This window comes from Dermacentor albipictus, chromosome 5, assembly GCF_038994185.2.
Source record: "Dermacentor albipictus isolate Rhodes 1998 colony chromosome 5, USDA_Dalb.pri_finalv2, whole genome shotgun sequence".
Classification (NCBI taxonomy): Eukaryota; Metazoa; Arthropoda; class Arachnida; order Ixodida; family Ixodidae; genus Dermacentor; species Dermacentor albipictus.
Genome location: NC_091825.1, coordinates 21,685,608 through 21,713,604, shown reverse-complemented (window position 1 = coordinate 21,713,604; position 27,997 = coordinate 21,685,608). Strand labels below are relative to the sequence as shown.

The 27,997-nt window shown below is 49.8% G+C and overlaps 2 protein-coding genes and 1 pseudogene across 2 annotated transcripts in view; all 3 read left to right on the top strand.

The window, feature by feature from the left end:
* The first annotated feature begins 6,571 nt into the window (after nucleotides 1–6,571).
* Nucleotides 6,572–14,480, top strand: LOC135898255 (uncharacterized; annotated as a pseudogene).
* Nucleotides 14,481–14,581: 101 nt separating this feature from the next.
* LOC135898256 (uncharacterized) lies at nucleotides 14,582–19,850 on the top strand. Its single transcript, XM_065427102.1, has 3 exons — nucleotides 14,582–15,958; nucleotides 19,140–19,310; nucleotides 19,377–19,850. Exons 1-3 carry the CDS (start codon nucleotides 14,582–14,584, stop codon nucleotides 19,848–19,850), a joined length of 2,022 nt encoding a protein of 673 aa, XP_065283174.1.
* Nucleotides 19,851–25,422: 5,572 nt separating this feature from the next.
* The window catches only part of Rai1 (Rat1 Interacting Protein 1), an 81,383-nt gene continuing 78,808 nt past the window's right edge, over nucleotides 25,423–27,997 (top strand). Inside the window, exon 1 of the mRNA XM_065427192.2 lies at nucleotides 25,423–25,870. Within this exon, the coding sequence (XP_065283264.1) occupies nucleotides 25,458–25,870 (413 nt within the window). The 5' untranslated portion in view covers nucleotides 25,423–25,457. The remainder of the gene's footprint in view (nucleotides 25,871–27,997) is intronic.

Sequence of the window (27,997 nt, the reverse complement as noted above, 5' to 3'; positions counted from 1 at the left end):
CCCTGTACCGCGATGCCGCCGTCAGCCACCATCACCACCAACTTGCCTGTCTGCCGCCATGCACCCAAGAAAGACAGATCTATGGCGCGCCCCCGACCACCGCCAGCTGCACTATAACTGCGGAGAAGCGGGCCACGTCTACCCTCAATGCCCATACCGTGACTTGGGTCATCCAAGGATTGCCGTCAACACGCAGCGCTCGCAGCAAGGTGACCGGCCTCGCGATATCGCTGACTACCTCGCGACAGTAAGTGGAGCCCACGACGACCGTTCGCTGTCCCCCGGCCGCTACCTGACCCCGAAACGCCGACCATAAACTGGCCCAGCCCGGGGCTAGTCTGCGAGCCCATATCCAGAAAAGTAAAAGCAGCAACCGATGGAGGTGCGATCTCGACAAAATACGAAAAGACGATCTCGACGACATATCAACGAGACGCCGCCATGCCGACGAAGCTTAGAACCAAAAAATGCCCCGACAAAAAAAAGATCTGACGACGCTACGTTCCAGCCACACGTCAACAAGACACAGCCGTGATCCGACGCAGAGACCTAACTGCAACGCAAGACAAAGAACCACCAACCTTGACGTGCTTCTTGATGGCCATGCAGTCACCGCCTTAGAGGACACAGGAGCCGACTACTTCGTGATGAGTGGACCTCTTGTCACCCAGTTGAAGAAAGTTAAGACTGCATGTTAAGGCCCTCAAATCCGGACAGCTGGAGGACAGCTAATAACGCCAAATGGAAAGCGCACAGCGAGAACTACCGCTCATGACCGGACTTACCCTACCACTTTTGTTATCCTCCAACAGTGTTCACAAGACGTCATTGTCGGCATGGGCTTCCTGAACAAACACGGCGCAATCATGGACCTGAAGTCGAAGTCGATAACGCTGCAGAAAATCAAGCTATAACGCCGGAGACCTCTCGTAGTCACCACGCCTTGAGTGTGCTCCAAGATCAAGTGAGCCTCCCGCCCCGCTTCAACACTGTTATTTCCGTCGGCACCGTAACAACCGCTGACGTAGAAGGCGTCATGGAGGGTGACCAAAGTCTATCGCTCAACCGTGAAATTTGCTTCGCAAGAGGGATCGCTCGACTTCACGGAGGGAAAATGAAATTGATGCTGACAAACTTCAGCCAGGAGTTCAAGCACATCAACAAGGGCACAACGATCGGGTACATCTGTAACCGCTTCGCTTGCTTTCTGTCACGGTGCGCTTGCTGTTGTTAGGCTTAAAGGGAAGCTGAAACACTTTTCGAAAAAAAATGAGTTCTCTGCGGCATTCTATAGTTTTGAGTCCCCTGAACACGAATATCTCGTTCAAAAAGGGCGGAAACAAGCGCAAGCGACTGTTTTTTCATGAAAACGCGCACCAGCGCCTCAGGGTATCGCGCGAACGCCGCTGTTGCCCGTGATTGGTCGGAGCCGCTCTGACGTCAGTGGCGGCAGTGGCCGGTCGGCGCCGCCGTTTGAGAGCGTAGCACCTATGGTAGCACGCTGTTCTGTTCTGGCTGCATAGCCTAGTTGTAAGCATTATGGAACGTTCTCGCTGTCCCTGACAGCTTGTATTTTCGCCGTACATGTTCGAACCGACAGCCGATACGGAAAACGAAGGCGGCAACGGCGGCAACGACGATGTTGAGTGTGCCAAAAGCGAGAGCGATGTGTAGACCTTCTCGCGCGCTGGAAATCTTAGCTGTTACGTATGCTTTTTTTTTTTCATGTAGCTGCACGTTCCAATGACGGGAGAAAAAAATGCGCTAAAGTGTCACTGGGAACTTGCTGCTGGAAGAATGCCGAAGCACTAACTTCTCATTAGATTGTAAACACGCGTGTACAATTCCGCGATGTCAAGCACCTTGCCGCTGCTTGTCTGAAGTCCCGTGGTTTCCTGAGCGTTGATACACGATCGCGAACATAAGTGCCGCGTTTCAAAGCGCGCACATGCAGTGCTGCGAGGTACAGTCATGGAAGTTGCTTATCATACACATCCAGATCGAGATGGTCAGGGGGATTATATGTGCAATATTCAGAATATGGTTCGACGACTTTGCGATTGTGGCTCGATGAAGAATCTGTATGCGCGCTCCATGCTAGTGTTGACATAAAGATATTAGGCAGTTTTAGCACCGCCGTGTGGTAAACATGACAACTGCAACCGTACGTCGAATGTCACTAGGCAAGCCTATACTCCAATTTATACCTCAGGTGCAACGCTGTGGAAGCTACGCACGAAGTCCGGTTACCAAAATTTATTACTGCGCGCGTTTCCGTCTATGGTTCGCAGCGTGCCAGCGGCATTTGCTCGCGCGAGCATGCACGTGAAGCTGCCGCGACGGGCTGCAATTAAAGAATGCCGAAAAGAAAATTGATTTAAAAGAACGTGTTAGCAGCCGTATAAGTACACGGATTGTTTCTATGGGTAAATTCTTTTTTTTTTCATTCAGAACTGAGCTTATATATGAAAAGTTTTCTCAAAAATCGGGTTTTTCTAAGTGCGAACGCAGCCACTGCAAGAAGTATCTCAAGCCTCCACAGCGTTGCACCTCATGTATGAAACGGAGTATATACCAGAACACCGTGAATTCAAAGGGCGCCGCCATATTGATGAGCGCCGGTCGCGCCATCTATCCCAAGCGCCGCGAAGTAGCAGGCCTGGGCTGCCACGCCGGGAGATGCGACCCGGCGCGAAAGCGAAACTTGGGCTTTTTAGCTGGGCGGAAGGCGTGTTTCGCGTTTTTTCTAGCCTGTCATTTTCGCTGTCTGGATTCAATCAAACTTCAAGACCTCATGCAAGTCCGCAATGGCCACACTGAGTGCTGTGCAGACTGCAGAAGCGAATACATCGGGTAGGTACGCTATTACGTTTGCACAAACCGCGCGCTATATGCTAGATCAGTAACGTGGAAAGTTGGGCTAGTTGGTGAGTGATCATAGTACCTTGCTGGTGAAGCAGCGCACAAACACGGACACAGTGAAGACAAGCAGGAATAGACGACACTATTCGAGCAGCGAGTGTCGTCTATTCCTGCTTGTCTTCACTGTGTCCGTGTTTGTGCGCTGCTTCACCAGAAAGGTACTATGATATGCTAGAACACCTGTGAGCTTTTTGGCACATAACCTGTGAAGGAATTTACAGCACTGTGTTGGTGCCATATATTATTAAAGCACGCAGAACACTGTCATCTGCACTTTCAGTTTGGTCTTGTTTGTAATGGTCTCTACTGGGTTGGCCGCGCTTGGCAACCAACTGGCGAGGTCGTTTGACTGCCTGGTTAGCAGACGCCTGCCCTTCACCACCTGCACACTGAAAACAAAATAGATGTTATAGTAAGAAGGACTGTAGTTCTTTCCCATGCCATCACTTTTGTGAAGATATAAAATCCTCTCAAAATGAAATAGAAAATACACCAGGCCAATTGTATCGTGCAACCACTTAAGAGTACAACATTCAGAACAAAAGCCTACAGCACTCGAACAAGCAGCATATGATGCTAAACCTGCACTCATTGGAAAATGAGGTACTACAGTAGTTATAATGTTCAACTACATGTGCAGTAAAAGCCCGTATAACAGGGCGAGCATGACAGATGCAGGCGTTGTACAGTTGCACAAACCATGAGAGGGCACGTAAAATTACCATCCCTACTTAAAGCTGCATCATCAGGACCCCTTTGGTACAAGACAACAACCGCACCTGCATTCCAAGAAATTAGCCCCACCAACTGCAGCTACCTGGTACCAGACCTGTTTCGCTTGTGCGAGGCCATCGGATTCTTGGCGCTCCCTTAGAAAAGAAAACAGTAAAAAAAAACTAGTGAGAACGATCAAAATATTGTTACAAAATACAAGAATAATTAAGCACCTTATTTTCCTCGCCATATGAACGGAAGTATTTTGCCCTTTGCCCCGCATAACAGCCCGCACGCAGTTTAGAGCTCAGGAGGCTCAAATGAATTCGTTACGAATGACACCTGCAACACCAGCTCGTAAAGGTAGGTGCGCTGCAAGAACACCTTCGGCGACGAGTAGTCGTCGTGTACGTTTTTGTGGACGCATGCTACGTGACGAGCAGACTTCGGTTTACTTTCATTAGCAATAACGCTCACCAGCAAGGCCTACAACTTGTCGTTCACGCTTAATGGTCATTCCGTGCACCAGCTGCAAGTATCGCTAACCGCAAACTCAACTGTTCCGCTTAACCGTCGGGAGCTCTGCCTGAATGAAAACACGAAAAGGCTTGCCTTTTATGCGAAGCATATTACGAGGGCTCAACCCAGCTCCTCAGGCGCGGCGGTGACCATGAAATCACGTGACACCGTGACGTCACGACAGAGGAGAAGTGGCTTTGGCTCAACTCTTGCAAGACGGGCTGGGTGGGAATCGAACCAGGGTCTCCGGAGTGTGGGACGGAGACGCTACCACTGAGCCACGAGTACAACGCTTCAAAGCGGTACAAAAGCGCCTCTAGTGAATGCGGTGTTGCCTTAGAAACGCGCTGTTTCTAAGGCGTGCGTCTCTTGCTCAGGCGCACATTTCGTTGCCGCGCCGAACGCTGCTTTGCTCGACGCTCACCGCGTCCAATGCGGGGCGCGTAGTCGCTGCCCTGTAGCCCATTGTCTTACACCCCTTGGCGGGTCGACGGGAACGCTGTCGCGTTCCACTCTTGAAGGCGAAGAAGTAATGCATGAGTTGTTTCTTCGTCTAGCCGAACCAAATATAGCCAAGCAACAGCAGTTCACCAGGCTAAACAGTGGTTCAACAACTAAAATAAAGGCTAGTATGCTTCGCATCCTGGGCTTAACCTTACCTAAGCCACAGCCATTTTTGTTATAGCCAAGGCGAAGCACCGGCGCGGGATTCTGCTCTGTAGGCTTGTTGCCCAGAAAGTGCTCGGAGCAAACCTGCGTATTACGTTTGTAGGGCGCAAAGTTGAACGTGGCACCAAAATATACACAGATCGAATACTCACTCGTGCATTTTCACTGGGTTGGTAGTTTTTCCTATTCACTGCAGCTATCCACCGGTGGCGCAGCTTGGCATTCTTCGTTGCGGATGGAAATCGGCGCAGGCTGAAAACACCGCACCGGCACGATTCCCTACGTGTGTTGTGCTCTTCTCAAACAGCGCTAAGCAACCTGCTCCTTTTCCGCTGGTTGTTTTGGCATCCAAACACGACGCAATGATGCCCAGATGACTTCTTCTACTTTGTATCCGTGTGAACGGGCACATTTCCGCACTTCGGAGCCCTAGAGCTGGCGCTTGCCATGTCTACTGGTCGCCGGCGAACACACTTTGGCAGCCCAGTACAAAATAGCGCCGGTCGACCGGGCAACCCGGGTGCGAGAGTATGCGTTCGGTTAGTCTGGGTGCGAGACTAGCGTGTTCTGGTCTATAGCAACGCTAGCAACAACGCGTTTCCGCATTTGTCGTAAGGCTATCCGGCTATCGCGGAAATGGTCCGAGCACAGCACAGTTGATTTCGTCGGCACGAACTTATCTCTCCTCACCGCACTGCGCTGCAAGCTTCTTGTGCTTCGGGAACCTGTGAAACACCACATCGTCTCGCCCACGTGTGTTCGCGCAGCCGATTGCTGCACAGAACGAGGGCATGTTGGGCGCCCTTGGCTGTAGGCACTCACGCAGCGCAGAAGGAAAGAACAGTTTACGAAAATCGCAAAACAAACGTGAGCGGCGGCGGCGGCAAATCTCTCGTAAGGCGCGCTCACACTAGCGGGAAAGCGCGCAACGCAGAACGTTTCCCGCACGCCGCTTCCCGCACAAACCGGTTTTTCTCCTGCAGACAGGCTGCTCTGCCGTCCCGCAGAGCGATGGGTCGGGTACCTATTTTTGCCGTGCCGCTGACGAGAACAGCCAATGGGGGCCGACCGTGAACCGTGACGTCGGTCCCAGTTCAGTGACCCCGTCGGCGGAGGCAGGAGGCTGCGCGCGTGCTGCGGGACACTCGGCTGTTGCTCGGCGCGCTGTCCTGTGTGTTCCTGCCTAGTTAGAGTCCTCCCTCAACGCCTCCTCTCTCTACGTTCCAAGAACCGCAGCGAGAAAACGCGCGCAGTGTGATCGTCATTCCGAGCAGCTGCGACGCAGCGGCGTCGTTTACGCTGTGCCGCTGCGGGAAGTCTCCCGCTAGTGTGAGCGCGCCTGTAGCGTCGTTCAGTAAAGCGCAGGACGGAAAGAGGCATGCCAGCGCATGCCAGCACGCCGGTCCGGCAGCTCGGTCCCCGCCAGTGACGTCACTCTCGCCGGTTCTCTCCTCTGGTAACCTCCTCACCCGGCGCTCCGGGAAGCGATGGGGGCGTGTCCGCGGGGGTGATTTAGAAAGCGATTTCCGCCCCTTATATTAACAAAACGAAGAAAAAAAATTCGGAACCGTAAATTATTAGGTCTGTTCTTCCCAATCCCAGCAATTCATGGAAATTGAAAACCGCTTCAGCTTCCCTTTAAGCATTACATCCGCTGTTTAGCGTCGTCTGCGACATTTCGTCGCGAAGTCAGCACCTGATGGCAGCGCAGAAGCGACCTCACAATGCCCTTGCGTTGGAAAGGAAGATGGAGATAATCAACTACTTCGAGAGTGGTCGCTTCACAAAAACAGCGCTTGCGACGATGCACGCCGTCCCCAAGAGCAGCCTCACGAGGATACTTCAGGACAAGGATAAGCTGCGGCAGGCTTACGAGATGTCACGCTTTGGCCCTCAAAGAAAACGACTGCGGGTGGCCAACCACGAAGGTCTGGAGAAGTGCCTGGTGGTTTGGCTGCGGAGATCCCGCAGTGAAAACATTCCGATCAGTGGTCCACTCGTTCGCGCGAAAGCAGAAGAATTTGTTTTGCAGCTCGGCATCGACAGTTTCTCGTGCAGCGAAGGATGGTTGACGAGATTTAAGGCATAGTGTGTCATCCCGTTTCAGGGGAGGGTGCCGCTGCAGACACGACGGCATGCGCGGACTGGCGAGCAACACGGCTCCCCAAAATTCTGGAGGAGTACGACGCAAAGAACATCTACAATGTAGATGCGACAGCACTGTTCTTCAAATTACTACCCTCAACATCCTTGTCATTCAAATGTCATTCATTCGCAGCTCCCTATGCGAGCCCATTGGCCGACGTGGCCGCAACGGGTGTCACTGAAACTACCGGCGCTGCAGTCGCGTCTTTCGTCATGCGCCGCGCGTCGTGTGCTCCTGCTGCGACGCGTCGTTTGCAGCAACAGGCCTGTAGGCGCTTATCCATCGGTAAATGTAGTTTAGATGCGCAGTCTGAGCTTTGTGACAAACCTGCCGCGCGTAAGTAACGGGGACTTCACGGTGTCTGTGCACTATCGGCGCTGCAGTGACGTATCTCTCACGCAGCGCGCATCGTCTACTCCTGCGATGTCATCTCTGCGGTGGGTCGTTTTCCCCAACTGGCCTGTGCCATTCGGTCTTTGACGACTGTGTTTTGGCTGCCCGAACAATATTTTATGCCAAGGACCTTTGAATGACATGTCTAGCTAGTCTTTAGACACACCGCAAATGAGCGGTCTTGCACTGCGATTCCGCTTTTCAACCAACATGGTGCTCCCTTCAGCGGGGGCTTTGTTTTTTAACGCGACAGCGTTAAGGAGCTCGTGTCGCAGAAAAAGCCGGCGTCGTCGGCGTTGGCCGTGAGCGAAAAAATCCCGGAAGGCAATTAATAAATAAAAACAACTTGCAAGATGGGCTGGATGGGAATCGAACCAGTGCCGAATAGTGGCTGAGTGGTAGCGCCTCCGGAGTGTGAGGCGGAGACGCTACCACTCAGCCATGAGTTCGATCGTTCAAAGTGGGGCAAAAACGCCACTAGTGAATGCGGTGTTGACTTACAAACGTGCCGTGGAAAGTTATACCACGGCCGCTCGATGCAAAGCAAGGTGCGACCAGCTACGCCGCGCCGCGGACAATAGGCGGGCGCGTCTCGGCCGAGTTTACATTTGCGACCGCTTTTCTTGGTGAGGGCGCCACTGCTCGGGGAGGCTTTCGCCACTTCACGCCGGGGCAAAGCGGGCGTTGGTTATCGCGTCAGCACGTGTTTGCCTCGTGCTCTTGCACTAATCTCGTGCTTTTTCGCGTGCGTCTGTGTGAGCAAGTTGGTTCTCGTCAGAGTGTGTTTGCCTCGTGCGATATGCATTATTCTCGTGCTTTTTTCGCGTGCGTCTGTGTGAGCAAGTTTGCCTGTGCTTTGTTAAGGCTCTTCGGTGTGCGTGTGTGCCGTAGCCGGCCTAGTTCATGTGGCGCGATGCCGCGCAACTGTTGTGTGCCACTCTGCGACACAAATGCCAAAAAGGACCCGACTGTGAAATACCACGAGTTCTGCGACTTGGAGCGTCGAGAAGCGTGGCTAAAAAATAGCTCTCGCCAAGGAGTGTCGGGAAAAGGAAGCAAGTGGGAACCGAGCGATAGGTCTCTTGTATGTGCCCTGCATTTTACAGAAAGTGACTATAAAAAGAACGCGAAACTTAGGCTCCTGCTTCCGAATGCGGTACCCACCATGTTTTGCAAATATCCACAGTACCTGCAAAAAGAGAATGTGCAGCCCAAAAAACGCCATCGAAGAAACTTTAGTGATCACACAGTAGTTGAGGCAAGTGATAATTGCGGCAGCTCAGGAGAAAGCCCCAACATCGAAAGTGCCTTGCAGTTTATCAGCGACGAGGTGGAAGCTCTAGTTCCAGAGACTGCCTTAGAATCATGCTCTGAACGTAGTTTTTCTGTTGACCAGGCCTGCCAAACTGCATTAGATATTGTGGACGTCCTAGAACAGTCAAAGAAAGCAATCAGCGGATTAAAAAAAAAGATTGCCCGTCAAGGAGAAGAGTTGAAAAAATTGCAGTCCGAACGGGACGAAATGAAAAACCGCCTCAAGCTTAGTTTATGAAAACAACAACGAAATTCAGTCCTTTGTTCAGGTATTAGAAAGAGCGGAAAAAGGAGAAAAAGCTGCTGTTTTTATCAGCAACCAAGTGGCCACTTCAGGGGAAAAAAAACCTGCCTACAATGAAAGAATCCTGAGGGAATGTGTTTTATGGAAAGCCTGCTCAAATAAAGGTTATGAGCATGTTCGAATCAGAGGCCTTTTGAAGCTTGCATGTCGTGCTAAACCTCAAAAGTATGTAGGACACTCGACTGGCGAAGTTGGTGTGACAACATTGATAAAGGAGCGGCTGCGTGTGGAGCGCGAAGGGCTTTCTGTGGAGCAGGAAGTCTACTGCTCACTCATTATCAATGAGATGGCCATTGCTCAAAAAGTTGTGTATGACCGTCAGGTGGACAAAATATTCGGTCTCGTTCACATGGGTTGCAAGGAACAGTCAGGAGCAGTATACCTCAAGTGGCAAACCACTTGTTATGCTTCGTCTTACGAGGGCTGTCAACAGCCTACGTCATACCGGTTGGCTATTTCTCCACACGGTGCCTCAAGAACGACCAGCTTTCTACAGTGGCACTGGAAGTCGTGAAAGCAGCCGAAGATGTGGGTTTTCGTGTGCTGCGAATTGTCACCGACAACCGCCAAACAAATGTCGCTTTTTTCAAGGGTCTCGCAGAAGATTACACCCTTGTTCATGCCGTGCCTCATCCTCTGCAAAACGGCCACCCGCTCTTTTTGTCTTTCGACCCCAATCACATCATAAAGAACCTTCGAAGTAACTTTCTTGAGCGAGAAATGATGAGAATTGTGCTTTTGATCGAGCGGCCGTGGTTATACTGCTGTGTATATTGGTAATTATTGGCATGTAAATTACAGAAGTCGCAGTTAAACGCGTATAGCTAACTACGTCTCCGCTACATTTCTTCTGCGATTTCCGCACACGCAGAGCCATCTTGCGGCAAACACAGAAGACCCCCTCCTCGCTATGTACGGCGCTGCCCCTACAGGTGGCGCGCCACGCGCGCATTGGGGCTGTGCGGGGACCGGTGCGAGGTGCGTCGCCGCCCGGTTGTCCGTGCCGATCACGACGTTCCGAGACACCGAGTTCTTTGCTTCGTTCCGCTTGCTCAGGCGCACGTTTCGTTGCCGCGCCGAACGCTGCGTTGCTCGACGCTCACCGCGTGATTGGTGGGTGCAAAGTCCTATGCGGGGCGCCTCGTAAGTGATCGCTGCGCCATAGCGCATTGTCTTACACCCCTGGCGGGTCGACAGGAACGCTGTCGCGTTCCACTCTTGCAGGCGAAGCTTAAGCGTCCTCTAATTTTTTGTTGCTTATTCTTAAGATGTGTATTAATTAAAGACGGCGAGCGCCTGTGCAGACGTAGGGTCATTAACGCATCACGCCCAGCAGTCGCTTGAAACAACGCTGTGGTGAATTGATCCACCCCCGTCAACGCTTCTTCGCCTACTAAATTTAATTGACACATGTATTTTTTATAGTCGTGCGCGGATATTATGGGACGTGCAAATTAGTTGGAAGTGATCTGTGAGCAGTGACAGGGACGAAGTTAAATGCTATGAACATATTTATGTCAAAGCTTAATTCATTTTCTTTTTGACGAACAAAACAAACACAGTGACACTTTTTACTTACTTTGTGCACAAAATAAAAAGTAATTTTCAGCTACTTTTGCTCAAAGCAATTTTGCCCTCTTTCTGGCTGCTTGCACCTGCTCTGTCAGCGAGTTGTCGACGCCAATCAGCACAGGTTATATGTGAAATAAACCACGCTAGCTCACCTGTCGATATTTGTGCTTGAGCAAATGGTTCCGTACACACTTCAGGGCGTGTGGCACATCACACAGGAAATAAAGATACGCGCGCTCAGGCAGGCGTGGATGTGGAATCTTGCGAGAAGGTGAGCTTACGCTGCCGCTGATTCCCATCTGTGGCCACATCGAGCGATTGTTCCCAGCTCCGTCACTGACTACGGCGATCACCATAGCACCATGTTTATGCAATTGCATTACATCTTGCAACACCAGCTCTGCTAAAATCCTGCCAGGCGCGGCACCTTTCGTGGCAAAGGTGGCAATCGGTTGCACCCAGCTCTCCAGAAGTAGTACGAACAGCAGCACGAGCGCATGATCTGCAAGTTGGTCAGTTCCTTCATTTGAAATACCACCGTAGTCCACAAAACCATCAAGTTTGAAGGTTGACTTGTTGAAATTGTACGCCCGGCGTAACTTAATTTCATCCAAAATCAGTGTGCCGAATTTCTTCCCTTCTGCTTTGTTGCCCAGCTGTTTTCCAATAGCTTCCATACAGAGAGGATTGAAACCATACTTGCATGGTATTCCTTTCAGAATTTGTGGGAGACGGCTCAGGGAGGGCAAGGGCAGCATATTCATGTCAGATAGAAGCTTATATGCTCGAGGGCTCGCTATCCTCAGCATTAAACAATTCAGAAGCCAGTCCGCATTGTACCGCGCGCCACACGGAGACTTTGCTTTCAACTGTTTAAACGATGTCATAAATGCAAGGAAGTTCGGCCAACGCTTCCTCGATTCTGTTATCGGGCATTTCAGAAAGCCTTTTCTTCACAGCCAAAATTTCATTCTTTTGCTTTTGATGCGCAGCAGCCGCCCTAAGCAGCCTCTTCTTCGATCACATTACGTAGTTTCTGATATCGCTTGAGCGTTGCGCTCGGAGCCTTAATGCTCAGTCGAAGTTTCCTCTGTAGACGGAGGAACGTGCGCAGACTAGTTGCTTTGTAAGTACATTGCGCTGCTTGTGGTGCATATTATCTGATGTCACGCTGGCCTGCATTCACGCCCCCACATATGTTCAAGCTGTCTGCATCTCTCAGGATTCTTTCCACATTGCAATGCTAGTCGCAGCTCGAAATAGCCTCTTGTGAATTTTGCTGTAGCCGTTTATGCAGCAAGTACCATCCTCTTCAAGTACAACAGTTCTCATTACTCGCAGATGCCCGGCTACCAGTTGCTTCATATAAAATACTCCGCATCGCTTCTGTGTTGCGTCGTCCTCAACAATTTGGAACTTCCAGAGCGCAGAAGGCAGTGTCACGTTCGTGAGCTCGTTGAGCACCATGTGTGTAGCGCATATTTCTCTAAGTTCCTTCTTCCAAGCCCAACAGCAGGTTTGAGGTTGAAGCGCTGTCACTACAAGCTTTGCCCGATGTACTTGCCGGCACGTGCGCTCGTTATTTTAATGGACGTCGCTTTCGCTTCACATTTTTTGGCTTTGAGATGTGCCCAGGCAGCCCAGGAAAGAGCCGAAGAAGTGGGCCGGGAACAAGCACCCATCTCCCGCGAGGAATCAATATTTCTTTGTTACCCACAACATGCTTGTAGTATTTCAAAATATCGTCGTCCTCAAAGTGGCGTTCACACATTTTTTATTTGTTTGTGAGGCGTTTGTCTTTTCGGTGTAGCATGCGTTTCCAACTTTTAAGCTCTCCAGCGTCTTGCGGCGGTGCGAAAAAATGGTGACCAGCGACATCGTGTCTCAGGCCGCTGGTGCAGCCGGGGGCAAAACAGTACGGCATAGGGAACTTCTTGCTGCCATGAGACGCGGAAACGCTTCTTCAAGAAGCTTTTCAAGAGCGCAAATCACGACACATCACACAACACCTACAAAACGGAGAAGGATAACGGCAGACGATGCAGCGCAACCAACATGAAACCAGAAGTGAAAGCAGAAGTCAAGTTTCAAGTTCATTACCAGAAACGCATTTACAATACCTAGCTCAGATATGACAAATTTTCACAAAGAGGCTCAAAATAGACATGCCGAAAGAAGACACCAAGATAATCATGAGCCCACGTGGAGGTCTCAACGTAACGAGAACTGAGGTTTCAATAATTATGTCGGCCGTCATGACAGCAGCTCGAGTAACGAAAGAAGAAGCTAAAGCAGACACCATCTGTACGAACACGCAGCAAAACATCATCGTGGTCAGCACCCCGGATGAGAGGCGTGCCACGCTGTACTTCTAAAGTCAAAGCCCTTAACATAGGTAGGACACACGAAGTCAGCGCCTACCGAACGGCGCCGGACGGCACGGTCAAGGGTGTCATCCGAGGCATAGCCGTAGACGACACCCCGGAGGAGATAGCTGAAAACATCGTGAACCCGTGCAACCCCCTAGTGGTGGAGGTGCACAGAATCGGCAATACAACCACGGTGATAGTACTCTTCGCAGGACAGAAAGTACCGAACTACGTCAAGTATGGCTCGATATTAGTCAGGTGCAGGCTTTACCGCAAGCACTTTGACGTGTGCAGGCAATGCGGCAAGGTCGGCCAAAGAAGAGACGTATGCCCGAATCCCAACACCGGAGTGTGCTTCGGCTGCGGAATCGTGAACCCCAGCGAGGATCACAAACACGAATGCAAGCCCAAGTGCAAGCTCTGCGGGGGGCAGCATCCAACGGGCTAGAGGGAATGCAAAAACAAGTACAAGATGCCGTACGTGGTCAAAAACTGGCTGTGGCTTAGCTAAGGTTAAGCCCAGGATGCGAAGCATACTAGCCTTTATTTTAACGCGGCAGCGTTAAGGAGCTCGTGTCGCGGAAAAGCCGGTGCCGTCGGCGTCGGCTCAGGCGTGCGGCGCTTGCGCAGGCGCACACTTCGTTGTCGCGCCGAACGCTGCGTTGCTCGACGCTCACCACGTCCGATGCGGGGCGCGTAGGCGCTGCGCCGTAGCAAAGCCACCTAGAAACAGTCTCTGTAGCACGTCGCAACCTTCGCTTCTCAAGCCATGCAGCAACAACCGGATCCGGAAAACTTTCCGCCGCTGCGAGCGCCGTCTGCCGAGAGACCCCGCGGGGAATCGAGGCAGCGCGACAGCAGCCGCAAGAGGGATAACAGCAAGGGAGGCCGGAGCGCCAGCCGCCTCAGACCATCGCAGTCGAGAGAGAGAGTCACCTGGGCCGACGCAGTCAAGGCAAACACGGCAGAAAAGAGACAACCAGCGGCGCAAAACGCCGCGAAGATCCAAGAAGAGAACGGGGTGGTAAAAGCCCTGAGAGACGAGAACGAAAAGCTAAAGCGGAGAATCGCCGAACAGGACGCCACCATCAAGGAAATCAACGAGGAGCTAACGACATTAATTGCGATGCAGCAACAGCAGCAGCTGCTGCCGAAGCCCGCACAAGAGAGGAAACAAGAACAGATAACCGAAGACGAACCAGAGGTCGAGGTGGACCCGAGAGCCACGACAGTGGCGGGACAGGCTCCCAAGAGGAGAGCCATAGAGGGCGCCAAGGAACGAAAGATAATGGAGAGAATCGAAAAACAGGACGACAGACTCGACCATCTTGAGGCGACCAGCAAGCTAACGAACGAACTCCTCACTGCGCTCGCTCAAACAGTTCAGCAGATGACAACAAACATACAGAGCACGATCCAGAACATGATGGCGCAGATGCAAGCACAACTGCAGACGCAGATACAGGCACAAATACAAGGTATGGAAGCACAGATCATCGCCAAACTGCAGCAATCATGGACGGGACAGCACGTACAGCAGCATCCACACAGCCAGTGAGAGACCTCTTAGTCTGGCACTGAAACTGCAACGGCCTTACCGGCAAGAGAGCGGTGCTGCAGCAACACTTGCAGCAACTAACGAGGAAACCAGACGTCATAATGATTCTAGAAACACACAGCGAAGAGACACCGAGACTACCAGACCACCGGTCGCACGACAGCCCGCTGAGCAAAAGGGACACGTCGAAGGGCAAGGGCAGAGGGGCCTGCACCTTCGTTAGGAAAGGGATCACCTTCATGGAACACAAAATGATCGGCAGAAGCGCCATCGAACTCTGCACGGTGGAAGTAATCACGGGCAAGAAGAGGAAGGAGAGCACTTTCGTGGTGAACGTCTATAGCAATCTGTCCCACGGACAACAGAAGTTCAAGGCACTATTCCACAAGGCGAGTTCAGTCGCGGGGAGCAATACGCTCATAGTGTGCGGAGACTTTAACGCTCCGAGCCAAGACTGGGGCTACCACAGTACGACGGTCAATGGGAGAGAGCTGATGCAAGACGCCACCGACGTGGGACTGAACCTAATCACGGATCTGGCCTTTCCCACCAGGATCGGCACATCGGTTACGAGAGACACCACTCCGGACCTTACCTTCGTCAAAACCGACGGAGGATCGAGAGAAGCGAAATGGAGAAATACGGGCCAGGAGCTGGGCAGCGATCACTACATGGTGGAGGTCGTCGTACTGCTCGAAGGCCAAGGCAACACCGGCATAAGGAAGCATCGCATTACGGACTGGGACGCCTTTCGAAAGGCTCTAACCGCGTTGCAACTGGACATTACAAACATCGAGCAATGGGCGGCCAACGTCGTTGAGACGACGGAAGGAGCCACCAAAGAGCTGGAGACGGACGAATGGATAGACAAGATGTACAGTCGGCGGGCCCACCTGATAGAAGCCAAGCAGTCCATAAAGGCGAGGTGGCAGAAGCGACGAACCAACCGAAGTCTAAGAACGAAGATCGCCGAGCTCAACAGGCAGATCGAGGTCCACTGCAGGATGCTATGCACCCAACAGTGGAACGAGGCCTGCAATGAAGCCGACGGACAGATGCACAAGGGCAAGACGTGGAACATGCTGCGGCACCTCCTCGATGAAACCAAGACCAAGGGCAACCAACACAACAACCTGGCCAGGACCCTACACAAGGCAATCTGCGAACACGGGGAGGACGAGGTCAAGTGGCGCTTGGACGCCGAGTACCTACCGACCACCCCCACGGAAAGACACCCGGATTACCAAGGCAATGAGAGCGAGACGCTAGATCAAGACCACCGGACGTGGGAAGTCAGAGTTGCCCTGCAGGATCTCAATGGCAGGTCCGCCGCGGGTCCCGATCGAGTGACCAACAGAGCACTCAAGAACCTCAATGAAGCGTCCACCGAAACGCTCACGAACTTCTACAAGTGCTGGCAAGGAGGAAGGCTTCCCAAGCAATGGAAAGCAGCCAAGACAATCCTCATCCCCAAGCAGGCACGTACCCAGGATTTTTTTTCGGGGGGGGCCCAACCACCTCCATCATCATCATCATCATCATTGTCGTCGTCATCGTCGTCATCATCATCATCATCAGCCTGTTTTATGTCCACTGCAGGACGAAGGCCTCTCCCTGCGATCTCCAATTACCCCTGTCCTGCGCCAACCGATTCCAACTAGCGCCCGCGAATTTCCTAATTTCATCGCTCCACCTAGTGTTTTGTCGTACTCGATTGCGTTTCCCTTCTCTTGGTACCCATTCTGTAACCCTAATGGTCCAACGGTTATCTAACCGGCGCATTACATGACCTGCCCAGCTACAGTTTTTTTCCTCTTTATGTCAATTAGAAGATCGTCTATACCCGTTCGCTCTCTGATCCAAACCACTCTCTTTCTCTCTTAACGTTATGCCTAGCAATCTTCGTTCGATCGCTCTTTGCGCGGTCCTTAACTTGCTCTCAAGTCTCTGCCCCATATGTCAGCACTGGCAAAATGCACTGATTGCACACCTTACTTTTCAATAATAATGGAAAGCTTCCAGTCAGGAGCTGGCAATGTCTGCCGTATGCGATCCAACCTATTTTTATTCTTCTGTGAATTTCCTTCCTATGATCAGGGTTCCCGGTGATTAATTGACCTATAGGTAAACATACTCCTTCACAGTCTCTAGTGGCCGACTGGCGATCCTGATCTCTTGTTCCTTTGCCCGGCTATTTATCATTATCTTCGTCTTCTGCATATTAATATTCAACCCCACTCTTACACTCTCTCTGTTAAGGTCTCCAATTATTTGTTGTAACTCGTCTGCATTGTTGTTGAATAGAACAATATCATCGGCAAACCGAAGGTTGCTGAAATATTTGCCGTCGATCTTTACTCCTAAGCCTTCCCAGTTTAATAGCTTGAATTCTTCTAAGCGCGCAATGAATAACTTTGGAGAAATTGTGTCTCCCTGTCTGACCCCTTTCTCTATAGGTATCTCCCTGCTTTTCTTTTGTAGAACTAAGGTAGCTGTAGAACCTCTGTAGATATTATTTCGCGAAGGACGAGTCAGTAAGACGAGAAACTATTTACAGATTATATTTACAAAAACGTTGCAGCGCTGACCGGTAAGATTCACAGCGCGAGCCCAGTTCGTTCTTCCTCCTCTTTTCTGGAGTTATGGCGCCTACGCGCCTCGTTCAAGCAAATACCACACGCATGTAGCAATATTTTCCAAGCTTTTTACGTAAGCGTTCTGTACTCCTTGATTACGTAGTGCGTCTACGATTGCTGGTATCTCTACTGAATCAAATGCCTTTTCGTAATCTATATAAGCCACATAGCGAGGCTTATTGTACTCTGCAGATTTCGCGATAACCTGATTGATGACATGGATGTGATCCAGTGTAAAGTATCTCTTCCTGAAGCCAGCCTGTTCCCTTGGTTGACAAAATCCAGTGTTGCCCTTATTCTATTGGAGATTATTTTGGTTAATATTTTTTATAATACTGGGAGCAAGCTAATGGTCCCATAGTTGTTCAATTCTTTAACGTCTCCTTTTTTTTGTGGATTAGTATAATATCTGCATTCTTCGTTTTCTGGGACCCTTGCAGTCGATAGACACTTCGTATAAAGAGCCGCCAGTTTTCCAAGCATTATGTCTCCTCCACCTTTGATTAAATGGACTGTTATTCCACTTTCTTCTCCCGCTCTTCATCGTTTCATGTCTTGCAGGGCCCTTCTGACCTCATCGCTAGTTATAGGAGAGTTTCTGTATCGTGTTCATTACTGTTTCTAAGTGAGCTATCGTGACTCCTCTGGGTGCTGTATACAGGTCAGCTTAGAATTTTTCCGCTGCTTTTACTATATCTTCGAGATTGCTGATGATATTATCCTTCTTATCTTTTAGTGCATACATCATTGTTTGTCCTATGCCAGGTTTCTTTTTTACTGATTTCAGGCTGCATTCATTTTTTACGGCTTCTTCAGTCTTTCTCATGTTATAGTTTCGAATATCAGTTATTTGTTTTGCCTTGTTGATCAGTTTTGACAGCTCCGCAAATTGCGTAACGCTGTACGGCCTCCAGTCCCATACAACCGCGTAGAGCGCAGGACTCTGCGATTCTAGACGTACTGCGCTCACCGCGAAATGTTAGAAAAACACCCACATAAGCACAGCAGAGAAGTGGCTACGTGAGGCGGTTCCAAACAAGTAATTGTTCTCCACTTCCGGCGGCGTTTTCTCTACTTCCTTTTTAAATAAAAATATGTTGATCCATAAATATTCTCATAAACAACGGTTAACTTATTTATTATTCGCGTTTGCTTGCAGTTTGGTTGTTACCTTGGCTCTCTCCCTTAGTAGATCGCTTAATTTCTCAACTCCTTGCGATTTTTGTTTCCAGTTGCCAATTTTGCACGAAAAGTGCTATACAATTAGGGAAAAACAGACGAGGTAACGGGTGACAGTCATCTTACTTATGGGTTTAAGGGTTATTGCAGGGTTTCATGATGGACGCTCTTTCACATTATTTTATTTCCCACCTTATCTAACCCATATCAAGTGTATATGGTTCCGGGCATCTGCCAGCGTCGCAGCGAGCCGTAACTCAAGGAAATAATGAAGCAAAGGGAAAAGTTAAACGCAATTGGCGTTTTCTCCGGCCGCAACTCGTTTCATGAGAGTACAGACCAGCTGAGTAACAGCCGCATCCCTCTCCTGGTCCCAGGACCAGCCTAAACAAAGAAGGTTGAACTAACAAAAGCAACAGCTATGCGCGTGACGGTTGAATAGATGGTGACAATTGAACGCATCTCGAGTTAATCGCGCGGGTGCGGAATCTATGAGAAAACTGTCCTTCACATTACAAGAGATGCCGATAACTACCGCCATCTAAAAGGAGTGAAAAAGGCAGCATAATGCTGACCGATGAACAGCTGCCAAGTCTCAACATTGATCTGGCGGCGCTTTAGGAATGTGTGAGGAGTGGTGGCGTGGGCGTGGAGGGGTTGGGGGGGGGGGGTATGCCGCTTGATTTCGGGGGGGGCCCGGGCCCCCCCGGGGCCCCCCCCCCCCCCTGGGTACGTGCCTGTCCCCAAGCCTGGCAGGCCGCCTAACATAGAGAACCTCAGGCCGATCTCACTCACTTCGTGCGTGGGAAAGCTCCTCGAGCACGTTCTCATGAACAGGTGGCAGCGTTACCTGGAAGAATTGGAGCTTCACCCAAATTCCTTCATCGGGTTTCGGAACAAGCTCGGGATGCAAGATGCCATGATCTTACTGAAGAACGAGATCATCGACGATACGATGAGCACCAAGGACAACAGAGCCATACTCACGCTGGACTTGCAGAGTGCCTTCGATAAAGTGAGGCACTCGGCTATCCTGGCCCAAGCATACAGGCTAAACATGGGCAGGAGGACATACCAGTAGATCAAGGACTTCCTGACGGAACAGACCACCGAAAATTGCGCGGGAGATCTGCAGCTCGAAGAGAAGAAGCTGGGCAGCGTCGGAACTCCGCAGGGCTCGGTGATCTCCCCACTACTCTTCAACCTCGTGATGATCGGGTTGGCCAACTGGCTAGAAAGAGTAGCGGGAGTCCGGCATACCATCTACGCCGACGACGTTACGCTATGGGTACCGGGAAGAAGCGACGGACACATCGAGACAACGCTGCAAGAAGCGGTCAACGCTATCGAGGAGCAGCTGGACGGGTCTGGAGTCATTTGCTCTCCGGCCAAGTCAGAACTGCTGGTGATTCCACCGAGAGGAGCGGGCAGGAAAAGAAAGAATATGGAAGTCAAGTACGAGCGTCCCAAGATCACGGTCAAGACGGCGGGAGGACCAGCAATACCGGAGGTCGAGAAGATTCGAGTGCTCGGGCTGCTCATCCAGCGAAGCTGAGTCAACGGTGGAACGGTCAACAAGCTCGCGGGCAAAGCGGCCGCGGCAATGAGACTCATCAAGAAGGCGTCCAACAGAAGAGCGGGGATGAAGGAGAGCCTGACTAGGCTCGTTCAATCCTTCGCAGTTAGCCACATAACGTACGTGGCCGCCTTCCACAACTGGAGGACGAGCGAACGTAACAGGACAGACGCCACCATACGCAAGGCGTATAAGGCAGCACTCGGTCTCATCGGAAGCACGAGCACCGAAAAATTCATGGCGCTGGGAGTCCACAACACGCTGGACGAAATAGCCGAAGCACAGAGAATGGTGCAACTCGAGCGTCTCTCTCAAACGAGAACCTGAAGACAGATACTGCGGGACCTTGGTCTTGAGCCGAGGGAAGGCAAGCAGCAGAAAGACGTACCTATACCGGGTAGCATCAACAGTAAGCTCAGGGTCTGCCCGATCCCGAGGGACGTCAACCCCGAGCACAGCAAGGAGCGGAGGTTGGCGAAGGCCAGGGCTCTCGTGGACCTCTACGCCAGAGAAGAAGGCGCAGACTACGTGGACGCGGCGGAGTATTGAGGGAGCAGCGACGCATCCGCGGTGGTGGCTGTCGGGGCATCGACGGGTGCAACGAAGACTGCAGCGAGCGTCCGGACTCGGGAACAGTGATGCCAACTCAGGTCAACGTTTTATCCCTAAAATGAACCCCCAGAAATCCCTAGATTAAAGAAAAATCCCTAGATTTTTTTTGTTTACTTGTTAATGTGGCAATTTCAGCTTTAACAAAGTCTCAGCGCAGTTCACTCTTTGTTCCATTTGTTATACATTTTATCAGAGATAAATAAATGTGTATTAGCCGCATCTGTAGCTTTTTTCTTAATTTTTTGTAGAGTTATTATGCATAGAGGGTCGACAGATGGCACCACCAGATAGAGGGGGAGTCAGCAACGACACTCAGATGACTCCCTCTGTATCTGAAGTGAACTTCGAGCAGATGACTCCCGTTTCACCGCACCGCCTTTCGAGCTGCTCCTTCAGCAGGCTCATCTTCACGCGCAAAGAACCAATGCAGCCCTTTAACAAAAGAATGGTCCCAAGTTGAAAGAGTTGGACATTGTCTGCTAAGCCCCGTCATCACATCAAGGTATTTTATTCAGACAACATTAACAGTCTTTTTATGATGCGCACAGAAAAACGAACATGTTGGACTTCGTTAAAGTCCCCTTCTCACCTCAAATAGAACACTCAGAAGCGGTGAAATGGCGTCCCTCACCGCACAGTTCTTTATTTATCAAAGTCTCAATCAAAGATTGTCAAACAGTAGTTGGAGCGACTAAGAAATGACATCACGAGAAACTGACATCCCCCAAAATTTAATGTTGCTAGTTGTAGAGCATCAACGAATCCGGCAACATTGATGCCTTCAGGTAGCATATGTGGGTTTATTGACCAGTTGCCTTCACCCAAAAAGATCACGTTCTCGTAACGCCTGCGGCAACAAGGACGTTCCACGTCCGCTGCCAAGGTCTGTGAGTGGTGGCGCTGGCTAACACTCCCAGTGTTTTACTAGTACACATACATACCCAAGAAAGTGGATGGGGAAACAGCGCCGCGGTAGCTCAATTGGTAGAGCATCGCACGCGAAATGCGAAGGTTGTGGGTACGGTTCCCACCTGCGGCAAGTTGCTTTTTCATCCACTTTAACTTCCATTAATTTATCGTTTCTTCATTACATTTGTTAAGCACAAGTAATTCCACTATGTTGTCCTTGGTGTCAGTGATTGTTGGCTTCTCATGATATAGCATTTTTCATAGTATTTTGTGTTTAGAAGGCAATATAATCAGATACGTCTGCCTTGAGGCCGCTTAAAGTAACAATCATACGGACTCTTAAAATCCCTAGATTTCACAAAAAGACGCTAGATCCCTAAAGCAAAGAAAAAATCTCTAGATCTAGGGATAAATCCCTAGGGTTGGCATCACTGCTCGGGAAGCACACCGGGCGGAGGAGGTGGCCATCGCCTTGGCCGTCTCCAACCCCGGATGCACTACAGTGTTGTGTGACTCTAGAACGGCAGTGACAAACTACGCCAAGGGTAGGGTATGTAGTGAGGCCGCGCGCATACTGCGGAAGGCCAAAGACATCGGACACAAAAGTGCTGTGGGGATCAAGTGGTTTCCGGCCCACATGGGTAGCGACGTGTCGAAACACGGGAACGTGCGAACCACAACAAGACGGCCAACTCGGCCGCGCGAGGACACACCAACCGCGCAGATGCAAGCACGGCCGGCTCGGAGCTTTGGTCGCGGTGCAGTGCCAAGGACAAGATGACCACCTTCAACGAAATAGTGAAGTGGTACAGACTGAACAGACAGACTATGCTGCCACCCCACCCGGGCTTACCCGAAAGGAGGAGTGTTATACAGACAGTTACAGACAGGGAAGTTGCACCTTGGTGTGTTTATGGAAATAGACCACAATATATTTTTTTATCGGCAATACCAAACCTTTATGAAAGAGACTAATTCCCATGCACAAGACATGGTAACAATGAACGGTATGTCTCCAGCCATGGTACATGAATGCCTGGTAATAACAGGTTATAGCTTTAAAAAAACAGCAGTTGGTAACAGTGCGCCACGCCTTACCGCGTACTGTCAGAATCAGCTTTTTGATGTTTTAATATGTTAAACAAGCCAGAGCCATCAAAATTCTAGAACTTTTATTTTTTCTTGCGATAGCTTCTTGTTTTCCTAATGAACCAGCTATAGCCCAATTTGCCACTCTTCATTACTGTACTCTTGTTGAGCAAGTGCTTGGGCAATTGCATGGTCTGCATGTTGGCAGTAGTGATGCAGCTGCTGATGAACAGTCACGGTAGCTAAAACATGACAATATTTTACGAGACTTATGCATGGTTACGGGTCGGTGTCCTTACATGTAGCGAAGGACCCTACTTAACCAAGTGACTGCCTTGAGTGGGTGATCACAGTGAACAAACAGTGCTTTACTAGCATATGGTGAAGAGCTAAAGCTTCCCAGTCTGCATGCAGAGGCATGTAAAGCAGCTGAATGAGGCCTTAAGTAAGCAGTTGTGCTACTTACACAGCATCACTTTCACACCATGCATCTGTCTTCCTCACGTTATTTTCTCCTTTGACAGCTGGTGTGAATTTATCCGTTAACTGTGGCGGCATGTCCAAGACAATGTCTTTTTTCTGAATGAAACAACCAAACTCTAAGATTTTGTTTTAACAGTGTATTACGGTTTGAATCAAAGACTCCAAACACTACATATGAAGCCTGTTGCTGATAGTCTTCTTTGCTGTCGTGTGCTGAAGGCTACACAGGTTAAACTGCTCTTACACATTTCAACGCGCAGTGGTTGAACTAGCACCCAGTGAAGAATTGTGTCTTCTGATTTTTGCAATATGTGCACTTGATGTTTGGCTGTTTTTGTTCATGAATATCTGGTTTTAAAAATGGTAAATCCATGTTCTCACCTAAATAAGTTCTCAGATCTGTGCTCACTTTTGCTTAAATAATATTGCTGTATGGTCATTTTCTGATGTGTTGCTGTAGATCTTGTACCAGTAGCAATGCGTGTCCTGTTTCCTTGCTTCCTGTCAGTGTGCCATGCCAGTTTGTTCTTTTTGCACAAGCTCACTTGTGTTCTGTCACATATCAGAACACTTCTGGGATGAATGCAAAAGCACATAGTCTGAAGCAAATAGCTTCATATAATAAAAAGATGTGCCAATTAGCATCTGTGAGCACAAATGGGCAAGGTGATGTTGGTACTTCAGTCTGCGTTTTTCCTCTTATGTGTTTGTTTAAATGCGGCTAAAGTTGCTTGCTTATTGTTTAGGTAATGGAGTGTAAAATAAACCTTGGTCATGTTGGTAGTCATGTCATATGTGTGTCGTCCTTGTTTCTTTGAGGATGCATGGGTTAGCGCTGCTGTAATTTTAAAATCAAGTATGCACTCACTAGCCCAGAAAGAAGTATTAATGAAATCACGTTGGTAGTGTCTAATTTATGGCATTCACAAACTCAGCTTCACATGTTAGAGCTGCAGTAAGTATCCACAGTCTTGAAGCACTTTGTTTTACCTTTGTAAATAAACTTTATTGCAATGGTAATCCTGTTTTTGATATAAGCAAACCGTAAAAAGTTTTGATAATTGCACAGTTTATACAGTTTATTTTCGTTTGATACTCTAATATCCCAACTGTGTTTTTTAATCTGTTCATGTGGCAGGCAATGATTTTGGGGTTGTATATTCAGTTCATTCTAAAAACATCTCTTCAGGCATGTGGGCACCGTTGTGTGTGTGTATTTCCAACATGCTTTATCAGTGCTTCATTTAGATTTCTGTGTGCTGTGTGATGATCTCTATCTGGGTTTAAAAGTCTGATAGATCATCCTATTTGCTCTTAATTTTGCACAGTGAGATCTATCTGCTGCCTACCAGTTTGGTACACTCTTAAAATGGTTCCACCCTTTGGGGTGTATATTTGTCCCACAACGATAATCGTCATCTGCCTTGCTTGACACTCCTAAAACGGTTGCACCGTTTGGGGTGTATATTTGTCCCACAACAATAATCGTCATCTGCCTTGCTTGCGTTTCCTTTCCTGAAAACTCGGCGCTCGCTACTTTCCTGTCGAGAATGCTGCGTCACACTGATAACGCGCATGCCGTTCGTGACTGGGAAGTACCGGGCTCGCAGCGTTAAAGAAAGGAAACGCGGGCAACACGGATGACCATTATTGTTGTGGGACAGGATACGCCCCAAAGGGGGTAAATTTTTCTAAGAGGAGTTTCAGGATAACAAGATAAGCCCCAAGGGGTGTAAAATTTTATAAGAGTGTACACTATAAAAATAGTTACACCCTTTGGGGTGTAAACTTTTTTATCCCTCTAAGAAAAGTTTACACCCTTTGGAGTGCCCCTTCTGCCACACAACGATATTCGTCATCTGCCTTGATGCCTTTCCTTTCTTTAACGTTGCGAGCCCGGTACATTCCAGTAACGAACGGCATGCGCGTTATCAGCATGATAGCATTCCCGACAGGAAAGTAGCGGGCGCGGCGTTTTCAAGAAAGGAAACGCATCAAGGCAGATGACGATTATCGTTGTGTGGCAGAAGGGGCACTCCAAAGGGTGTACACGTTTCTGAGAGTGTAGAGTGTAAAGAGTTGTATACACTCTTAGGCAAAGCTACAATCGTTGGGGTGTATCTCTGCAACACAACGATAGTCGTCAACTGCCTTGCTTGCGTTTCCTTTTTTGAAAACGCCGCGCCCGCTACTTTCCTGTCGGGAATGCTACGTCATGCTGATAACGCGCTTGCCGTGCGCTACTGGCATAGTGAGAGGGTCGCCGCGTTAAAGAAAGGAAATGCGGTTATCGTTGTGTGGCAAAAGGGTGTAATTTTGCTTATTATAAGAGTGTATGGGTCAGGTAGAAATATATATCAAACTCATAGAAGGACCCGTATAGACTTGTAGAAATTTCTATAAGTTTTTTTTGCTTGGGCGAATGAAAGGCGCCAAAATAGCGCCGAGAACGGCTCGAGGAAAAGCAACACTGGGCAGTGGTTGGCGTCAATTATGGCGCTGAGCGGTAGCGTCAGCGGCAAAGCGCCGGCGCGGGAGCGGCAAAAATGTTCCGTTCCTGGCGATTACGTTGCCTCCATGTGTGTGCGCGATGCCGTGGAGCAGTCGAACGGAAAATTCCCCAGTTTCCGCGAGCCTCGCGAGATCGGCAACTTCTCGCTTCTTGGCGAGCAGCGCGAGTATGTGGACGGTGCCGCGCAGATGAAGTATCTGCGAATGCCGAATCAACGGCATCGACTCATGTGGGACTTGAACCGCGGGTACGAAGTGGCAGTGCGCAGGGACCGCTCGTTGAACGAGAGACTGGACAACTTGCTTCGATGGATCCTCCGTAATAAGGACAAGTTCCTGCTGAGCTCTGCTGCGCAGCCTTCCGGCGAGCCGCCTCCACCCTCCGAACCCCAAAGGCAAGGTGCATAAGCGTATTAGACCTCCCGAATCTTGTCACCACTGCACGCTGCTTCAGCAGCCCCAGTAGCTGAGGCCTTTCATGCGGCCTATTGCTTATCTCATCTTGCCGGATCTTTTCCTGCATATATCGTAGCCGTGTTGGCTGATACTGTGGTACTGAGTAGTGCCCTTTTGTGGTGAGACATTGTTTTTTTTTTTTTTTCTTCGGCGCGAGATTGCTGGCTCAGCACTTGATATACTACTGCCACTTTCGTTTACCGCTGGCCAAATTCGATACTTTTGAGTTTATTATTCCAAACTCTGGCGTCTGGCCGCAAAGCTCCGGCCGTTGTACGCAGCCAATGTATTCGAGACCAATTCGGCCTTAGTTCATTTTCGGTGATGGCCTTCACTGCGCTTAACTGAATGAAGTAACTGACTGCTACCGTGGCCTAAACTAATCGCTAGAGGGCGAGGTCGGAAAGCATTGTTGGACCTGCTTCGGCAATACAAAAGCCTGTATAGTGCGATCTGCACAGACTTGGTGAGAAACTGCAGCATGAAAGAAGCAGACTAGTCATGTATATCATTTCCCAACACAATGAAAGTTGTTTGATATTCAGACAATTCACATGGAGCAACTAACCCCCGTATTCAGAAATGCGCCTTGACTCGAACTTGACTTGCGGCCGCCTCAAGTCGGCGCCAACGCGCATCATCAAACTTCATTTGTAGTCTGATGCCAACTTTTATGATGCAGCTGGACAAAGAAGTTGCATTTACTTTTATTCTCTTCCTATTTGCTTCCACTTGCCCCTCTTCCTCTTGGTTTTATGGGGAGGGGACATGGCTTCCCGTCCATGTTTATGACTCTGTGGAAAAGAGTTGAGAGCAAGAGGCACAGAGCAACACTTGCCACTTGCCTCTGTGACTTGTGGATAAAGCTTACTTGGGATCTGGTGGCGCTGCAGTGTCCGATTGCAAATACCTTGGAGCCCTTCACTTCAGAAAGTGCCATTTTGGCAAATGTGTCACCATGTCATGTGTACACCGCATCGTTTGAAATTCATAGCAGCGGCAATTGTTTTCCGGTAAAAGCAGTTCTTTATTTTTATCAGGAAAGCACTCTTAACATTGCTTTCTGATTACAAAAGAAAACATCCTAAATAGCATGTCCAGGAACAGCTTACACATACCATAGCCATACCAGCGTTCCAGGTGAATATGATTCAAAAGTCAAGCTTGTGTCACGGCTATGTTTCTGGCTGGCCTGGTCTTGCACGGTAAGTGAGCGAGCAATCTGACGACATTCTTTGGCATAAGGGCGGCTTTGAATAGAGTCACAAAAGAACTGTGTCCGTAAACGAGGAAGGTTCACGACCATAAAAAAGAAAGAAAGGCGGCTGTTTCCTCAGCTGACGCGTGCATGGTGCAGATCAACCGAGCGCTCTCATGGCTTAGTCAACGGTTCCCAATTGATCTGTACCACATGCGCGGTCATGCTGGCATCTTTGGGAATGAGCTGGTGGATGCAGCCGCGACGGGCGCAACTAGGTGTGGCTATTTAAGACACTCTAAAGCTCCTATTCCATGAATTTGAACAAAATTCTTTAAACAGATGTACCTTTACTGATATCACTATTAGCATTCCCATAACGAGCAAACAGAATTGTATCACTGGGTCCCAAACGTTTTCTCAATCCCCGATTACTTCTCACAACGTCAGTCGTTGGTGCAGACAATTACGGGTCATAGGCGTTTTACTTTTTATCTCTACTGCTTCGGTTTAGCGCAGCACAGCCTCTGCCCTTGTGGCAAGGATTGTACAACTTTCATGCATTATTTGACGCATTGTAGTTTAACGGCTTCACTGGCCGTGCGCCTAGTTAGACACTCGGGCAACCCTACCGTGACACCTCGGAATTTCCCGGCCATTCTCGCGGTACCACGAAACAGGGCGCTGTTAATACACATTGAGCGTCTTGTTAGCTGTGCGGTGCCAGAATCGCCACGGCTCGTTGCGCAGCCGGACGCATCTTCAGTTTGTCCGTCGTTTGTGCGCTCGTACTTCGTACGGCCCGTGGCCTGTCGGATGCCATCACGCTGTGCTTACTTTCTGGCTCGCTGTTTGGGCTGCCACAGTG

Bases quoted from the DNA above. Each gene is read 5' to 3' on its own strand.
- LOC135898256 (XM_065427102.1), top strand. From the start codon at position 14,582: ATGATTCTAGAAACACACAGCGAAGAGACACCGAGACTACCAGACCAC. The intron at 15,959-19,139 runs GCACGTACCCAG...AACAGGTGGCAG, and splicing joins CAATCCTCATCCCCAAGCAG to CGTTACCTGGAAGAATTGGA. The intron at 19,311-19,376 runs GTGAGGCACTCG...ACATACCAGTAG, and splicing joins TGCAGAGTGCCTTCGATAAA to ATCAAGGACTTCCTGACGGA.